Raw genomic sequence first — 19193 nt, forward strand, 5'->3', positions numbered from 1 at the left:
GCCGGAGATGCCCAACTCGGAGAGGGTGGAGAGGAGGATCTGATGGTTCACAGTATCAAAGGCAGCAGACAGGTCTAGAAGGACAAGAGCAGAGGAGAGAGAGTTAGCTGTAGCACTGCGGAGAGCCTCCGTGACACAGAGAAGAGCAGTCTCAGTTGAATGACCAGTCTTGAAACCTGACTGGATTGGATCAAGAAGGTCATTCTGAGAGAGATAGCAAGAGAGTTGGCTAAAGACGGCATGCTCAAGAGTTTGAGAGAAAAGAAAGAAGGGATACTGGTCTGTAGTTGTTGACATCGGAGGGATCGAGTGTAGGTTTTTTGAGAAGGGGTGCAACTCTCGCTCTCTTGAAGACGGAAGGGACATAGCCAGTGGTCAAGGATGAGTTGATGAGCGAGGTGAGGTAAGGGAGAAAGTCACCGGAGATGGTCTGGAGAAGAGAGGAGGGGATAGGGTCAAGCGGGCAGGTTGTTGGGCGGCCGGCCGTCACAAGTCGCAAGATTTCTTCTGGAGAGAGAGGGGAGAAAGATATCAAAGCATAGGGTAGGGCAGTGTGAGCAGGACCAGCGGTGTCATTTGACTTAACAAACGAGGATCGGATGTCGTCAACATTCTTTTCAAAATGGTTGATGAAGTCATCCACAGAGAGGGAGGAGAGGGGGAGGAGGATTCAGCAGGAAGGAGAAGGTGGCAAAGAGCTTCCTAGGGTTAGAGGCAGATGCTTGGAATTTAGAGTGGTAGAAAGTGGAAGAAAATGTAGAGAGGAGGGAGTGAAAAGAGGCCAGGTCCACAGGGAGTCTAATTTTTCTCCATTTCCGCTCGGCTGCCCGGAGCCCTGTTCTGTGAGCTCGCAATGAGTCGTCAAGCCACGGAGCAGGAGGGGAGGACCGAGCCGGCCGGGAGGATAGGGGACATAGGGAGTCAAAGGATGCAGAAAGGGAGGAGAGGAGGGTTGAGGAGGCAGAATCAGGAGATAGGAGGGAGAAGGATTGAGCAGAGAGAAGAGATGATAGGATGGAAGAGGAGAGAGTAGTGGGAGAGAGAGAGCGAAGGTTGCGGCGGCGCGTTCACATCTGTGTAGGGGCAGAGTGAGTAGTGTTGGAGGAGAGCGAGAGAGAAAAGGATACAAAGTAGTGGTCGGAGACATGGAGGGGAGTTGCAGTGAGATTAGTAGAAGAGCAACATCTAGTAAAGATGAAGTCAAGCGTATTGCCTGCCTTGTGAGTAGGGGGGGACGGTGAGAGGGTGAGGTCAAAAGAGGAGAGGAGTGGAAAGAAGGAGGCAGAGAGAAATGAGTCAAAGGTAGACGTAGGGAGGTTAAAGTCACCCAGAACTGTGAGGGGTGAGCCATCCTCAGGAAAGGAACTTATCAAGGCGTCAAGCTCATTGATGAACTCTCCAAGGGAACCTGGAGGGCGATAAATGACAAGGATGTTAAGCTTGATTGGGCTAGTGACTGTGACAGCATGGAATTCAAATGAGGAGATAGACAGATGGGTCAGGGGAAAAAGAGAGAATGTCCACTTGGGAGAGATGAGGATTCCTGTGCCACCACCCCGCTGACCAGATGCTCTCGGGGTATGCGAGAACACATGGTCAGACGAGGAGAGAGCAGTAGGAGTAGCAGTGTTTTCAGTGGTAATCCATGTTTCCGTCAGCACCAAGAAGTCGAGGGACTGGAGGGTAGCATAGACTGAGATGAACTCTGCCTTGTTGGCCACAGAACGGCTGTTCCAGAGGCTGCCGGAGACCTGGAACTCCACGTGGGTCGTGCGTGCAGGAACCACCAGGTTAGAGAGTCAGCAGCCATGCGGTGTGAGGCGTTTGTATAGCCTGTGCGGAGAGGAGAGAACAGGGATAGACAGAGGCATAGTTGACAGGCTACAGAAAATGGCTACAATAATGCAAAGGAGATCTGAATGAAATGAACTAAACATCTGGGAGAGGAGAGAGCAGGGCCTCCCTCACTTACGTTTCACTGAAACACCCAAATATAACTCTCCCAACTTCCACCTCAGAAACTATAATTGTTGTAAACTACAGCGGTTCAATGTTTTCTAGGAATAGACTAACTTAGTTTATTCAGCTAGCTAACTTGGTACAGTATTCTTCAGTGAAAACCGTCCAGGGCACCTAGTCCTATGACGCCACAGCCAACTAGCATGCCAGCCTCCAACAACACGGTTTAGCACCAATACTCGGCCACAACAAACCACCAGTGTGTCGACACGCCAAGCAGATCATTCGTGTCCGTGTCTAACGTTGTGGGTTAGTCCCGACAGCTTGAGTGAGTTCGTCGTCAACTTATTCAGCCAGTTAGTTAGCTAGAATAGTTAGCATACTAGCTAGCAATTGCTCTCTGTCAACGAACCGACCCCTCCTCCCACGGCACGAACACACAGAGAGAGCCAAGCTAACGTTAACTAGTTACCCATGTCCCGAATTCCCTTGAACGATTCTGGCTACCAGTATGTAAAAACAAAACACAAATGTAGGTTTTAACTTAGCCCTAGCAGCTACTGTTAGCTAGCCAAGTGCAAAGCTAGCCACTGAATCGACTCAGCCAGTTTGCGTCTGTTCACTAGGTCGTTCCAGCTATTGTTTAGTTAGCTATCCAGGTAGCAACAAGCTAGCTAAACTGTTGATACTGTTTTTGTTGCACTTCTCTGGTTTCTTCTTATTCTGTCAATAGTATAAAAATATAAAATGTGAAATGCAAATATGATAACTGTACCTGTAACACCCTTCTGAAAAATTGTTGGTCACAAAAATGTTTAACAATCCTATGGGATTTTTCCGATGCGAATCCAATGGGAATTTTTCATGAGGGTTCTACGTCTATGCATAGGAAAATATTATTTGCAAGACATAAGAGAAAATCAATTATCATATTTTTAATTTATGACATTGTTTGCCAATATAAACAATGTAGTTAATATTGTTTCCAAACTGCGTTACCCACTCCAGTCAGCAGATGGCGATGTGCGTCTTTCAGGTGATGATTCTTGCGTGACGTGTTTTCTAGTGGACGGGACACTTCTTCAGCAAAAACCACACGGCTACTCTTTCAACCACCTCAGTAGCTTGCTAGCCAACATAAAACCGAAACATTGACGCTTTAGACCATGTTTATGTACATTAGCTAATCTAAGTGTTTAAAACACAATTCTGTTTACGTATCAACTGGTTAACTTTAACCTAATTCGCAAACTTGTTAAGATTGATACTGAGCCTAGCACTAGGCTAGTCGATAATGCTAGCTAGCTAACATCCCTGACCATGAGGTCACTGAGCTACTCCCCCCGTGTTAAAGAAGAGGAGGTCTGCTGGACGGAGAAAGAAGCTCTGGGGCTGAACATTGTCGTTAAAGAAGAAGAGGAGTATATTAAAGTGAAAGGAGAGGAAGAAGCTTTCAGAATGAAAAAGGAGGAAGAGGATGCTATCACATTGAAAGAGGAAGAGGAGGATGTTATAGTGAAAGAAGAGAAAGAACCTTTTGGAGTGAAAGAGGAAGAGGGGATAGAGTCTGTCAAAGTAGAAGAGGAGGAAGTAGAAGCTTTCAGAATGATAAAGGAGGAAGAGGAGGCTATCACATTGAAAGAAGAAGAGGATGTTATAGTGAAAGAAGAGAAAGAACATTTTGGAGTGAAAGAGGAACAGGGGATAGAGGCTATCACACTAAAAGAGGAGGTAGATGCTTTCAGAATGAAAAAGGAGGAAGAGGAGGCTATCACGCTGAAAGAAGAGGAGGAGGATGTTATAGTGAAAGAAGAGAAAGAACCTTATAGCATGGAAGAGGAAGAGGATGCTATCTCAATAAAAGAGGAGGAAGAGGAGACTGAAGATCTGATTAACACCGGTGAGTACCGTCTTAAAAACAGAGGCACAAGCTATGCAGTTGTTTAACTAATGTATGGTTTTAAAGGGGCATTCTACTGTGCGCTCCTGAGTGGCGCAGTGGTCTAGGGCACTGCATCGCAGTGCTAACTGTGCCACTAGAGATCCTGGTTCGAATCCAGGCTCTGTCGCTGCGACCGGGAGACTCATGGGCGGCGCACAATTGGCCCAGCGTTGTCCAGGGTATGGGAGGGAATGGCGGGCAGGGATGTAGCTCAGTTGATAGAGCAATGGTGTTTGCAACGCCAGGGTTGTGGGTTAGATTCCCACAGGGGGCCAGTATAAAAATAAATATATATAAAATATGTATTCACTAACTGTAAGTCGCTCTGGATAAGAGCGTCTGCTAAATGACTAAAAATGTAAATGTAAATACTGAAGTTCTAAACTTGATTATGTTGTTCTGTAATGAAGGAATCAGTGATTGGTCCATAATTTTTATTTTTTTAACGTTTAAATTATTTATATAGAGGCCTGGCCATTAATTTTTTGAGAATATAGCCTAACTTATAAATGCCCAATGAGCTTAGTTCGACTGTCGTACCCCAATGATTTATATACATACACTAGCTGACCGATAGGGGGCGCTGTGTTGAAGCCGCCGTGCCTCCATCTTGTTACCGCCGTTGTAGAACATATTTTGGAAGCTTTAGAAATGCATTTATTAATGTCTACATTCGTTTTTGCCACGTTGATTCTATTACATACACCTTCATGCATACTTTGGAAATATATGAGCGAAATATACAAATGAGAAGAAAAAAATCAATAAACATTTTCCTTAAAGTATACTTTTTTTTTTTTTTTTTTGAGATGGCTGTTACTATACCACTACAACAATAACATATTTAAATACATTTCAAGATCTGAATATAAAGTTGGCATACTTGAAAGTGTGCCCATTCATGTTTTTGTATGTATTTTACTTTTTGATAAATACGTTTCCAAGATAAGAAGAAGCCTAGATCAATAGTTTGATATATATTTATATATATATATATAGATGTGACTCCTCTTCTTCTTGTATATTGTCAAAAAGTTAATCAATAACAAGCCATCTATATCTGGCTTTCAAACTGTAGACCTACTCACCACAAGACGGAGTCATTCTGTCCAAAACAAGTCTTGGCAGAATGACAGAATGACTCATGGGGGGGGCGGGACTAATGAACGGGTCATCAATCAAACAAAAGTTGACAGAAGCCACGGGACACTTCTTCATACAATTCATTTCTGTCCTTGAAACATTTAATTGAAATACTGTAGAATTCCATTAATGACTCCAACACCATCATTAAGTTTGCCGACGACACAACAGTGGTAGGCCTGATCACCGACAACGATGAGACAGCCTATAGGGAGGAGGTCAGAGACCTGGCCGTGTGGTGCCAGGACAACAACCTCTCCCTCAACGTGACCAAGACAAAGGAGATGATTGTGGACTACAGGAAAAAAAAGAGGACTGAGCACGCCCCCATTCTCATCGACGGGGCTGTAGTGGAACAGGTTGAGAGCTTCAAGTTCCTTGGTGTCCACATCACCAACGAACTATCATGGTCCAAACACACCAAGACAGTCGTGAAGAGGGCACGACAAAGCCTATTCCCCCTCAGGAGACTGAAAAGATTTGGCATGGGTCCTCAGATCCTCAAAAAATTCTACAGCTACACCATCGAGAGTATCCTGACTGGTTGCATCACCGCCTGGTATGGCAACTGCTTGGCCTCCGACCGCAAGGCACTACAGAGGGTAGTGCGTACGGCCCAGTACATCACTGGGGCCAAGCTTCCTGCCATCCAGGACCTCTATACCAGGCGGTGTCAGAGGAAGGCCCTCAAAATTGTCAAAGACTCCAGCCACCCTAGTCATAGACTGTTCTCTCTGCTACCGCACGGCAAGCGGTACCGGAGTGCCAAGTCTAGGTCCAAAAGACTTCTCAACAGCTTCTACCCCCAAGCCATAAGACTCCTGAACAGCTAATCATGGCTACCCGGACTATTTGCACTGCCCCCCCACCCCATCCTTTTTACGCTGCTGCTACTCTGTTAATTATTTATGCAGTCACTTTAACTCTACCCACATGTACATATTACCTCAACTACCTCAACTAGCCGGTGCCCCCGCACATTGACTCTGCAACGGTACCCCCCTGTATATATAGCCTCCCTACTGTCACTTTATTTTACTTCTGCTCTTTTTTCTCTCAACACTTTTTTTGTTGTTGTTTTTTTTTTTTTTTTTTTTTTGTTAAAAATAAATGCACTGTTGGTTAAGGGCTGTAAGTAAGCATTTCACTGTAATGTCTGCACCTGTTGTATTCGGCGCATGTGACCAATACAATTTGATTTGATTTGATATAGCTCTTACTGGGGAGTGTCAATATGGCCGACTAGTGGTTCCAAAGCCTGTCATTGGCCAATCCAGGGGTTTATAGACATTATTGGTCGTACCACATAAAAAAACAAAAAACCCAAATATAAACTTGTTTTTACTTCATTGTTTGTAACCAATGTAGGCCTAACTGTAAACAAACATGGTTAAAACTATCGTTTTTTTTTTTGTTTCATGCAGGTCGGTCCGTTCATCCGCAGCTCTGCCTGTGAATATGAGCGGTTCCATTTCTCCAACCCTGTCCATCAGCTTTATACCATTACATGGACGAGTCAGTGGAGGATATCATTTAATTTATCCATTAGGTCTAATACATGTATCCTATACTGACTAGTCTATTTATCCATTAGGTCTAATAAATGTATCCTATACTAGTCTATTTATCCATTAGGTCTAATAAATGTATCCTATACTGACTAGTCTATTTATCCATTAGGTCTAATACATGTATCCTATACTGACTAGTCTATTTATCCATTAGGTCTAATAAATGTATCCTATACTAGTCTATTTATCCATTAGGTCTAATAAATGTATCCTATGCTGACTAGTCTATTTATCCATTAGGTCTAATACATGTATCCTATACTGACTAGTCTATTTATCCATTAGGTCTAATAAATGTATCCTATACTAGTCTATTTATCCATTAGGTCTAATAAATGTATCCTATACTGACTAGTCTATTTATCCATTAGGTCTAATAAATGTATCCTATACTGACTAGTCTATTTATCCATTAGGTCTAATAAATGGATCCTATACTGACTAGTCTATTTATCCATTAGGTCTAATAAATGGATCCTATACTGACTAGTCTATTTATCCATTAGGTCTAATAAATTCATAACAACACAAAGTTTACTAGTGTTTTTATTAGCCTACGAAGCACTACAGCCACTCTGCTCTTTTTATTGAGGAATATTTTCTGGATTAAACCTCATAGGAAGACAATTTTACTATGTGGAGGTTTTAGTCTGGTCTCTGTTTAACCAAATACTCTGTTTTTCTTTGACAGGAGAGAGACCAGACTCTCACTCTGACAGTGGGAAGAGTCCTTCAGGGGAACCAGGCCCAGAGACATCCAAACCAGCAAGACCACACCACTGCGGAAAGAGATTTAACCAGTTAGGACACCTGAAAGAACATAAGAAAACACACACAGGGGAGAAGCAGTACCACTGCTCCCATTGTGGAAAGGGGTTTGGACAGTCAGGGAATCTAAAAGTGCATGAAAGAATACACACTGGAGAGAAGCCATATCAATGCTCTCAGTGTGGAAAGGGTTTTTACTCAGCAGGGGACCAGAAAAAACATGAGAGAACACACACAGGTGAGAAGCCATATCAATGCTCTCAGTGTGGAAAGGGTTTTTACTCAGCAGGGGACCTGAAAATACACGAGAGAACACACACAGGTGAGAAGCCATATCAATGCTCCCAGTGTGGAAAGGGTTTTTACTCAGCAGGGGGCCTGAAAATACATGAGAGAACACACACAGGTGAGAAGCCATATCAATGCTCTCAGTGTGGAAAGGGTTTTTACTCAGCAGGGCACCTGAAAAGACATGAGAGAACACACACAGGTGAGAAGCCATATCAATGCTCCCAGTGTGGAAAGGGCTTTTACTCAGCAGGGGACCTAAAAAAACATGAGAGAACACACACAGGTGAGAAGCCATATCAATGCTCTCAGTGTGGAAAGGGTTTTTACTCAGCAGGGGGCCTGAAAATACACGAGAGAACACACACAGGTGAGAAGCCATATCAATGCTCCCAGTGTGGAAAGGGTTTTTACTCAGCAGGGGACCTAAAAAAACATGAGAGAACACACACAGGTGAGAAGCCATATCAATGCTCCCAGTGTGGAAAGGGTTTTTACTCAGCAGGGGACCTAAAAAAACATGAGAGAACACACACAGGTGAGAAGCCATATCAATGCTCTCAGTGTGGAAAGGGTTTTTACTCAGCAGGGGGCCTGAAAATACACGAGAGAACACACACAGGTGAGAAGCCATATCAATGCTCCCAGTGTGGAAAGGGTTTTTACTCAGCAGGGGACATGAAAAAACATGAGAGAACACACAAAGGTGAGAAGCCATATCAATGCTCCCATTGTGGAAAGTGTTTTTCCTCAGCAGGGGGCCTGAAAAAACATGAGAGAACACACTTAGTAGAGAGGCCTTTCCAATGCTCTCAGTGTGGAAAGAGATTTATTCAGTCATGGCATCTGAAAAATCACAAGCGAACACACACAGGAGAACAACCATTCGAATGCCTTCAGTGTGGAAAAAGTTTTACCCGTTTAGGGAACTTGAAAACGCATGGGATGACACACACAGGAGAGAAGCCTTTCCACTGCTCCCTGTGTGGAAATAGTTTTACCCATTTAACGACCTTGAAAATGCATGCGATGACACACACAGGAGAGAAGCCTTACCACTGCTCCCAGTGTGGAAAGGGTTTTAGACAATCAAGTAAACTAAAAGTGCATGAAAGAACACACACAGGGGAGAAGCCATATCAATGCTCCCAGTGTGAAAATAGATTTGTCTCATCAGGGGACCTGAAATCACATGAGATAACACACTTAGTAGAGAGGCCTTTCCAGTGCTCTCAGTGTGCAAAGAGTTTTACCCGGAGGAGGAGCTTGAAAATACATTTGAGAAGACACACAGGGGAGAAGCCCTAACACTGCTCAGACTGTGGAAAGAGATGTAGCGAGCTTAGGGACCTGAAAAAGCATGAGATGACACACAGGATAGAACCTTTCCAATAATCTCAGTGTGGAAAGACATTTTCCCGGTCAGAGGACATGAAATCACATAAGAGATTAGAGGCTGTGTTTTGTGGTCCTCTGTAGCTCAGCTGGTAGAGCACGGCGCTTGTAACGCCAGGGTAGTGGGTTTGATCCCTGGGACCACCAATACACAAAAAATGTATGCACACATGACTGAAAGTCGCTTTGGATAAACGCGTCTGCTAAATGGCATATTATTATTCTGATTTATAGTGTTGACAAAGTATGAAAATCAAACTGTGTATGAAAAAATAGGCCTACTTTTTTAAAAATATATATTCTAAAATTAGAATATATTTTACATGTATTTGATTTTTGATTGATTGTATAAACCCTTATGTGTTCATTATATGATTTGGATATTGTTATTTAAAAACGTAAATGATTTAATGATTCATGTTCTTGATTCTAACCTTGGAACCTCTTGAATTTAGACGTTGTGTTTCATTGAGTTCATTTTTGTAGTAATCATCAAGCTAAAGGTGGATGATAATTTGATGACGTTGTTCTGATAACAACAGTTGTTGACATTAAAAACATTCACTACCTCATGAATGTTCCCATCAGTATTATTTCGTCAGAGAAAACACAGGTGCTGATTTGTAAAAATTATTTGATTATTGCAACATTTTTAGCTGAATAAATGTACAATTATTTATTATTGTGGAGGTCACTGGTGGACATTCATTACATACATCTACATGATGTATTGTTACACCATGTAGGAGCAGTATAGACCTAGTCTGTTCATTATATACAGTACCAGTCAAAGGTTTGGACACCTACTCATTCCATTTTATTATTTTTATTAGTTTAATATTTTCTACATTGTAGAATAATAGTGAAGACATCAAAACTATGAAATAACACATATGGAATCATGTAGTAACCAAAAAAGTGTTAAACAAATGAAAATATATTTTATATTTGAGATTCTTCAAATAGCCACCCTTTGCCTTGATGACAGCTTTGTGCACTCTTGGCATTCTCTCAACCAGCTTCATGAGGTATTCACCTGGAATGCCTTTCAATTAGCAGGTGTGCCTTATTAAAAGTTAATTTGTGGAATTTCTTTCCTTCTTAATGTGTTTGAGCCAATCAGTTGTGTTGTGACAAGGTAGGGGTGGTGTACAGAAGATAGCCCTATTTGGAAAAAGACCAAGTCCATATTATGGCAAGAACTGCTCAAATAAGCAAAGAGAAATGACAGTACATCATTACTTTAAGACAACATTTGAAAGTTTCTTCAAGTGCAGTCACAAAAACCATCAAGCGCTATAATAAAACTGGCTCTCATGAGGACCACCACAGGAATGGAAGACCCAGAGTTATCTCTGCTGCAGAGGACAAATTCATTAGAGTTACCAGCCTCAGAAATTGCAGCCCAAATAAATGCTTCACAGAGTTCAAGTCACGGACACATCAACATCAACTGTTCAGAGAAGACTGTGTGAAGCAGGCCTTCATGGTCGAATTGCTGCAAAGACTCCACTACTAAAGGACACCAATAAGGAGAAGAGACTTGCTTGAGCCAAAAAACATAAGCAATGGACAGTAGACCGGTGGAAATGTCCTTTGGTCTGGAGTACAAATTGGAGATTTTTGGTTCCAACTGCCGTGGCTTTGTGAGATGCGGTGTGGGTGAACGGATGATCTCCGCATGTGTATTTCCCACCGTAAAGCATGGAGGAGGAGGTGTTATGGTGTGGGGGTGCTTTGCTGGTGACACTGTCAGTGATTTATTTAGAATTCAAGGCACACTTAACCAGCATGGCTACCACAGCATTCCGCAGTGATACGCCATCCCATCTGGTTTGGGCTTAGTGGGACAATCATTTGTGTTTTCTCTAGCAGGAGGTAAGCTTGGCTTCTTATATGGTGTTGAGTAAAGCTTAAACCATGTATTTAGATTGTAGGTAGGTATTGTAGTTAGGTATTATAGGTAGTTATTGTAGGTTATTGTAGGTTATTGTAGGTAATTATTGTAGGTAAGTATTGTATTCGGCGGACCCCGGCGAAGCACGAGGCTAGCACGAGGCTAGCTAACCCACTACTTGGACCAACAAAGCTAGCTAGCTAGCGGGTAGCTACTGGTAACTTTTAGCAACTGTGGTTAGTTGTTTCCAATGTTATTTCACGCTTAAGAGTACCTGTAATTGAGCCAGCTAGCTACCTACCATTCAGCTGTTTTTCTAACCTCATTATCCGAGGCATTAACGTTAGGTGGTTGGTAGCTGCTGTACTTAATTACAGCTACTGATTGCAGTCTGCCACCCAGACAGCTGGCGTCGGGTAAGTTTGGCTTTATACATAGCTTGGGCTTTGTCGAGTAAGGCTTAAACTATGTATTTAGATTGTAGTTAGGTATTATAGGTAGGCATCGTGGGCTGTATATTACTAGGTATTATAGGTAGGCATCGTGGGCTGTTGTGGGTAGTTGTTGTATGTAGTTATTGTAGGTTACTTTTGTATTCGGCGGTGCGGCGGTGCCGGGTGTAGCACGAAGCTAGCTAGCTAACTCACCTCCTGGACTAGTTGGAGTAGCTATTAGCAACGGTAGCAACTAAATACAATATCATTTTAGCCAGCTACATTCGTTCGCAGCGACGCCGCTTTTCAAACAAAGTCAACACAGCAGCCATTGCTAGCTAGCCAACACTACCAGCTAGCTGTACTGTGGTAGCTAAATACAATATCTTTGTGCTAGCTAGCCAACGTTTAATTATTGCTGCGTTATGAAAGAACTAGACACGGACACAAATTATCTGTTTAGTGTGTTAACACACTATTGGTAGTTTGTTGTAACCAAGTATTGGTGCTAAACTGTGTGTTATTGGATGCTAGCATGCTAGTTAGCTATGGCGTCATAGTTAGCTAGCTGAATAAAGTAAGTTGAGTCTATTCCTTGAAACATTGAACCGCTGTAGTTTACAACAATTCTAATTTCTAAAGTGGAAGTTGGGAGAGTTTTATTCGGGGGGTTCAGTGAAACAATTATAGTTTCTGAGGTGGAAGTTGGGAGAGTTATATTTTTTTGGTAAGGGAGGCCCTGCTCTCTCCTTTCCCAGATGTTTAGTTCATTTCATTCCGATCTCCTCTGCAATATTGTAGCCATCTGCTACAGCCTGTCAACTATGCCTCTGCCTATCCCTGTTCTCTCCTCTCCGCACAGGCTACACAAACGCCTCACACCGCGTGGCTGCTGCCTCTCTAACCTGGTGGTCCCTGCACGCACCACACACCTGGAGTTCCAGGTCTCAGGCAGCCTCTGGAACTGCCGTTCTGCTGCCAACAAGGCTGACTTCATCCCAGCCTATGCTACCCTCCAGTCCCTCGACTTCCTGGCGCTGACGGAAACATGGATTACCACTGAAAACACTGCTACTCCTACTCCTCTCTCCTCGTCTGACCATGTGTTCTCGCATACCCCGAGAGCATCTGGTCATGTTGTAGAAACATTTGACTAGATAATCAACTCAAAAATATCTCTCAAGACATCGGAGCCTGTGAATTTAAGAATTTAGACTTTATTGAATACCAAAGCCTGAGCTTTGCTCCATGGAGCAACAACTCGCTCTCCTTGGCTCAAAGTTCTCCTTTTATACCAATACAAGTGCATAGTCATCCTTACATAGCATACACAGTTGCTACCCTTAGGGTAATTGATTAACTTCTTCCATGGCCACGCCACCCTTATCTTTCAACGTCTAGATGTCACATGTTGTTTTTCTCCAAAAAGGCTATGTGAACTTTTCCATATGACCTCTTCCTCTTATCTCATTATATTGGTGGCAGACCCTTTCTCAAAAATAATACACATACATACATTAAGGCATGGTTACACACTGTATTGGCTATATTGCTTATTTAAACATACATCTGGATTATAGAATGTCAATCATGTTTACTATATTTTACTTTTGACATTTCCCAACATTTGCCTTAATGATACATAAAATAATACCATATATCCCCCCTATGGGACATTCCACCAATGTCCCATCAATACAAAGATTAATCACCCATATCACAAGTATTATAACAATCAAAATAATCAATATCTATATCTAATCAAGTAATTGCCATGTCAACATCACTAAGCCTTAATATTAATAAGTTATTCAGATCAGTCAGTCCAATTATAATTTATAATCATAATCAAATTAATTACCCAAAACAACTTTAGAATGACAATTCTTAATTAGTCACCTTTGTTCCATTATTCAAAGTCAAAACTCTCACCTTGGCACATATTGATACTGGCCGAATGTATATTTATATTATACTAATTCTAGCATTAACTTCCTCATAACAAGAATTACAACAGATCAGTACCTTAATGCATTGTCCAAATTACTATAAATTTAGTAGTGTATAATACCTCCTTAATCAACATACTACCTCAACTAACACTCCCTTCCTCTACCGGCACTCAATCTTCTGGCGTCTTCATTATGTTCTTCATTATGTTCTTCATAGTTCATCTTGGATTACCCATAGCAATGTCCCAATTCCAATGTCACACCTGAACCACCACACCTCCACCATCATCCTGTTTTGTCCATGTGCAAACCAGTATACCCAAACTAGGAAGAACGTTGCCTTTGCATATACCTCTTTCCTCACATTCTTGAAAGAAAAAGCACAAAAGAGAAGGCATTTGATTGCTTTGATTTGATGCTGGATTCAGGGCAGAGGTGGGTCAGACAGGAACATCTTCAACGCCTTTGTTGTTCCTCTTCAGCCGAGTAGAGGATTTTTGGTTTTTATTGAGGTTTACACCGTTCTGAGCCAATTGATCTCTGCAATGCATTACGACACCATCCGTTGTAACCTCAGGAAAGGACAGATCATAACAGTTCAGTTGAGTTAATATCCAATCCAAAACATCCCTAGTAACATTGTCTACATGACAAATCATTATGTTTCACATTCTCCCTTGAATTCTTCCAAACTATATAACCCAATTGTTTTATTGTAACATTCCTATATTTTTGCTCATACTCTATTTGACATTACTCTGGTGTTTCCCTTTCCTTGTTCCTATTCTAACAATTGCTTACACTTCTCTCTTCTAATAACACTTTCCCCTGGAAATCTAACACCAAATACTACATCAAATTGTTTATCTAAATCTTGGACTGTTCTCCTTATGTCTATGATTCACCTGTCTCCTTCTTTCATTATCTTAAGGTCACACTACCCCATGTGACTTCCCCATACTCTTTGTGCTGGTTTCTCACACACCAATAATATTTTAACCCTTGTATTTTAATAGTGATCCCTTCCTGTATTTTTAGTTATGGTTCCTGCCTGTGCAAGAATATACATTCTAATCCTGTCTATATCCCTTCTATGTCTTGTTCTTCTGCTCTTTATTGTTATTATCAGTACTCCATTCCCCTTATTATCAGGTAACTAGTCAAGTGTAGAGAAATCAATGATACGGATATCTGGTGCATCTTGGAGGTCTGGAATCTCTCAGTGGTCTGGAATCTCTCAATCATCAGTTCCCTCACTCTGGTACAATGGTTAAGATGATACCCGATACTCCCCTCTATCCGTACCATCGTTGGTATAACCTGGACAACGATGTGTATGGTCACTTCAATTGATAACCTTCCCCCGTCACTAGGGTCTCCGGATCAGCCAGAGTCCCTCTCAATCTATCGATATCGGTCTGTGAAAAGTGTCCTTCTATCAGCCTTCCCATAGGGAAGCTCAGAGTTACTGCTGCAAAGACACAAGCACAGACACACACAAAAGACAACAATGCTACCCAATGGCTGAGGTTGGAACACTCCTATAGTGGGAAACATGAATCTTAGTATCTGTCTCCACCAGTTTTACCATCATTAAGGTAGCCAACAACCCCTGGTACAGGCCCCTCCACATAGGGTCTTTCCAGCTCTTTCTTCTGTAGTCTTTTGCCACCACATAGTCTCCAGGGCTCAGAAAATACTCAGATTATCCTACTCAGTTGGGCATAGTTATCTTCACCCATGAAAAGAAAATCTTAAGAACATTGTTAGGTTAGGTGAGACACAGTATGCTACTTATGTCCTCTCATCCGTCAAAAGAAGCCTTGAGATTATGAAGCACACCTGCTTCCAGCTTGTTGTAGTCCACTTATCTCATAGACAGACCACCTCTACACCATGCCTCCTATCACAAAAACAAAAATGATTTAACCTAACCCATAACACATTATTACTACTGCTCATATCCTTAATACACCTTGCATATTTCCCCACAAAACCATAATAAAACATTAAAACCTCTGTAATCCCAACTTCCCCCCTTGGACACATGCATCACATCGTGATTCATGTGTACAAAAAACAAAACAAAACAATATTGCCTATCAAACCTAAAATAATAACTAACCTTAAAATGACAACCCTTGAGCATATCTTTACTTAACTGTATTCCATAACACTATTCAAGGAATACTTCTCCTTCAGGACTAACTCTCTCACTTCATCCTTGTCCTGTTTAGACTAATTTATATATAGGATTTTTCCAAATTATAAACTTCTTCACAATTATCCTTATTTTATCTAACCCCCTAATTCAGCATGCCTCTAGAATTCATAGTGCGGGTGATCAGGTCACACTATAAAGCCAGGACAGATTTCAGAGGTCATTGAAATCATTCAATGAATTGTTTCATCCTATAGTATACTACTTCTAACAACCATCAAAACCTTTCATAAATGTTGTGATTCCTTAGTACAGCTCTTTTCAAAATAAATCATACATATTTACTTATCCCTCAGTAAATAACCCAAATTACATGTGTATGCCCCTTTAAGATATTTCACTTCCATCCCATCAAAAAAAACAAATAGAAATAAAAATCCTATACAACTAACATTTCATACTAAGTCGTTTGTTTGTGGTTATTTGAACACCATATAGTAAAACAATAAACAACCAAAAATGGCCAGGCCTTATTTATTTTTGTAACCATTATGACAACCTAAAAATAAAACTACTTAATTTTACTAACTAGTTCCACCCTAGCCGACATACTTTTTTCAACCTCCCAATAAAGAAATCCCCATGTTCCTGGAAGAGAAAGTATACATGTCGTTAACATATAATCAACAATCCAAAGATAGTAATTACACACAAAACTTCATACATATCTCCCCAGTCCTATCTCACCCCTAACACAATATTATAGGAGACTCCCATCAATTCTTAAAAGAAAACTCCCACTTAGAAGACACTAGATAATAACACATTTTATTAAGTTAACTACACCTTCCACTATAAACCTATAACCCCATTTTAGTAATTTTATTGTCGCAAACTGTTGCATTGATGTTTTCTTTTTTTTCTTCTTCTAAAATATAAACTTATTGTTTCATAATCCAAAACCCATAAAAAGATGTCTACTTAATCCATCAAGTCAACAGCAACAACTACCTCCCCAGGTTCAACGTACTATAAACAATTTATCGTTATCTGAAGTAATAAAACATCATCATAACTCACTGCTGTTTAAACAAACTATATAATGTCATAATAAAATGATCAATTATCAAATATCGTTCCTTATTCAACTATCGAGACATGTTCTTCATTTGTTAATCGTCTCCACAAAGCAATACTACCTAATAACATATTCTCATTCTCCTAAATATAAATAATTACTTCTATTAAACAATCCCATTCAACATCAAGTCAACCTGTCTCATCACCCAATTCACTTATTTTTTAAACCCTCTACAATATCTATCATACTCTACTGCTAATTTCCCTCATAACGGTACCTCAACAGATGACAAATTATTTTATATTTATAATAATAAACCAATAAAACATCCAATTCACCAATATACAATTTCAATTACTATGTTATCCTATTCGACATGGATTGGTAGGACATCTTTCCTATAATGTTATCAATGAAACCAGTAATTCACATCAATACCATCAATGTAAAAGATTTGCTTTCTTTCCCTCACTGGATTCGAACCAGGGACCCTCTGCACACATTGACAACATTCACCATCGAAGCACTGTTACCCGTCGCTCCACCAGTGCCACACAAAGCATCTACTTCCAGTTCATAGAGCAAGTGACGTCACCCAACGAAAACCACACTAGCTTTCACCGCTAACTAGCTAGCAATCTCCTGCCGATAACAATAATAATAATAATATGCCATTTAGCAGACGCCTTTATCCAAAGTGACCCACAGTCATAATATTCAATCTCCTATGACTTCCTACAAAATACACGCGATCCCCGTACACCTAACGTAACCCATAATGTCCCTTATAGCGCTCTCACGTTTCAGCAAGCCCCAATGTCCAACATCCACAGACAAAAATTGAAATTCTTCAATTTTTCCTAGCAGACCTAATAAACCACTTTCAAACAGCGTTCTGCATTTACCTCTATCATAGGGTTTAAAAACGAACTTAACAACATTAACCATCCTAAATTGCCGTAGTAACGTCATGTTTGGTTCAATTGATCTATTACCATATAAGACATTCACTTCTCCATGCGTCGTAAACTATATCCTATTTCTCCTGTAATCAACTAAAATCATAGCCACACAATTAAACCATCACTCCGCCATTACAGAATGAATGAATCTATTAATCTATCCTTTCTAAGTAAGCTACAAGTAACACCAAACACTTGCTGTAGTTTACCATCATATATTGAAATCATCCATTTATCACAATCCAATTTATTTATAGACATATTCCACCATTGTCACTCGTTTAATCTAGCAAAACCTCATTCAATGACTAAAAATTACTACCACGTAGTCTCCTCTCCGTTAACATTTTAGTCATTTAGCAGATGCTCTTATTCCAAGCGACTCACAATTAGTGTGCTCATACATTATTATACTTATACTAGCCCCCCTTGGGAATCGAACACCCAACCCTGGCGTTGCAAGCACCGTGCTCTACCAACTGAGCTACAGAGGACCACAGATGAGTGTATAGTGCCTTTTTCTGATAATGTTATAATTGTAGCCTATTGCATTACTTTAGTTCAAAACATACGTTTGTTTATTAAACAAATCCAGAACCCACTATAAATTGATGCTATTCCCTCAGCATAAAAGCCAAAGCTCCTTGCATCCCCTGGTTTACGTAATGAAAATACATTATCATTCTACAATTCACCAAATATTCGCATACACCACTGGTGACGCAAACCATAGAATAAAATAATAACAATTAGAATTTTGTCAAATAGATGTTTTCCATCCAACTATTCAAACTTTCTTTAAATAACTCTTTCAGCTCGATACAGTCAAACAAGTATGACTCTATATAATAATATAATAATAATACGCCATTTAGCAGACGCTTTTATCCAAAGCGACTTACAGTCATGCGTGCATACATTTTTTGTGTATGGGTGGTCCCGGGGATCGAACCCACTACCTTGGCGTTACAAGCGCCGTGCTCTACCAGCTGAGCTACAGAGGACTCTCTTTTAACCGGAAACTAATTCATGCCATTAGTAAAGTCTATTCACATCTCAACAATAACTAATAATATATGTATATTCATAATATTAAAATACCTTACTTTCATTCCAGTCTACCTAAACAATTAAAATTATGGCCATAACTTTATCGCAATTGACAGTACGCTATTCAGACTATAGTCACTCCTCACTCCTTCCCGTTGAATAAGTGAGTCCTTCAGTCTGAAAAGACGCAGGCTACTAGATCTTCCAATCTTATCCTGACTGTTCCTTCAATCTAAACAACCCACAGCTATAGCTAAACTATACTTAGAAAACCTAGACTCTGTTCAGCGATGCAGAATCTATGCTTTATTGAAATGACAAGTTAATCCTCCTTTATTCCAATGATAATGGTCAGTAGTATTAGTATCTGGCACATACCACACTTTATCAGAAAATAGCTTTGAAGGACACAGATCTCACACGCTCAACGTAATCAACTTAGCAGTCAACAAGTCAAACCCCACATTCATTGATTTGGAAACAGATCTAACGACCTAACCAAATGAATTATATATCTGCTTCTGAAATAATAGATAGTTTATTATAATGCTTAATTCTACCACCTGTCCTATGTACTCTCTCCCATTTCC

The 19193-nt window shown here is 40.7% G+C and overlaps 1 protein-coding gene across 1 annotated transcript; it reads left to right on the forward strand.

The window, feature by feature from the left end:
• Nucleotides 1–3120: 3120 nt before the first annotated feature.
• Nucleotides 3121–8447, forward strand: LOC311126520 (uncharacterized protein; the record flags this gene model as incomplete). The annotated part of the gene is made up of 3 exons (XM_084200516.1): nucleotides 3121–3859; nucleotides 7307–7499; nucleotides 8429–8447. The coding sequence occupies exons 1-3, from the start codon at nucleotides 3280–3282 to the stop codon at nucleotides 8445–8447; spliced, it is 792 nt and encodes a 263-aa protein (XP_084056642.1). The 5' UTR covers nucleotides 3121–3279.
• Between the last annotated feature and the right edge of the window lie 10746 nt (nucleotides 8448–19193).

Source organism: Coregonus lavaretus (genome assembly GCF_964263955.1).
Source record: "Coregonus lavaretus genome assembly, contig: HAP1_SCAFFOLD_129, whole genome shotgun sequence".
NCBI classification, from domain to species: Eukaryota; Metazoa; Chordata; class Actinopteri; order Salmoniformes; family Salmonidae; genus Coregonus; species Coregonus lavaretus.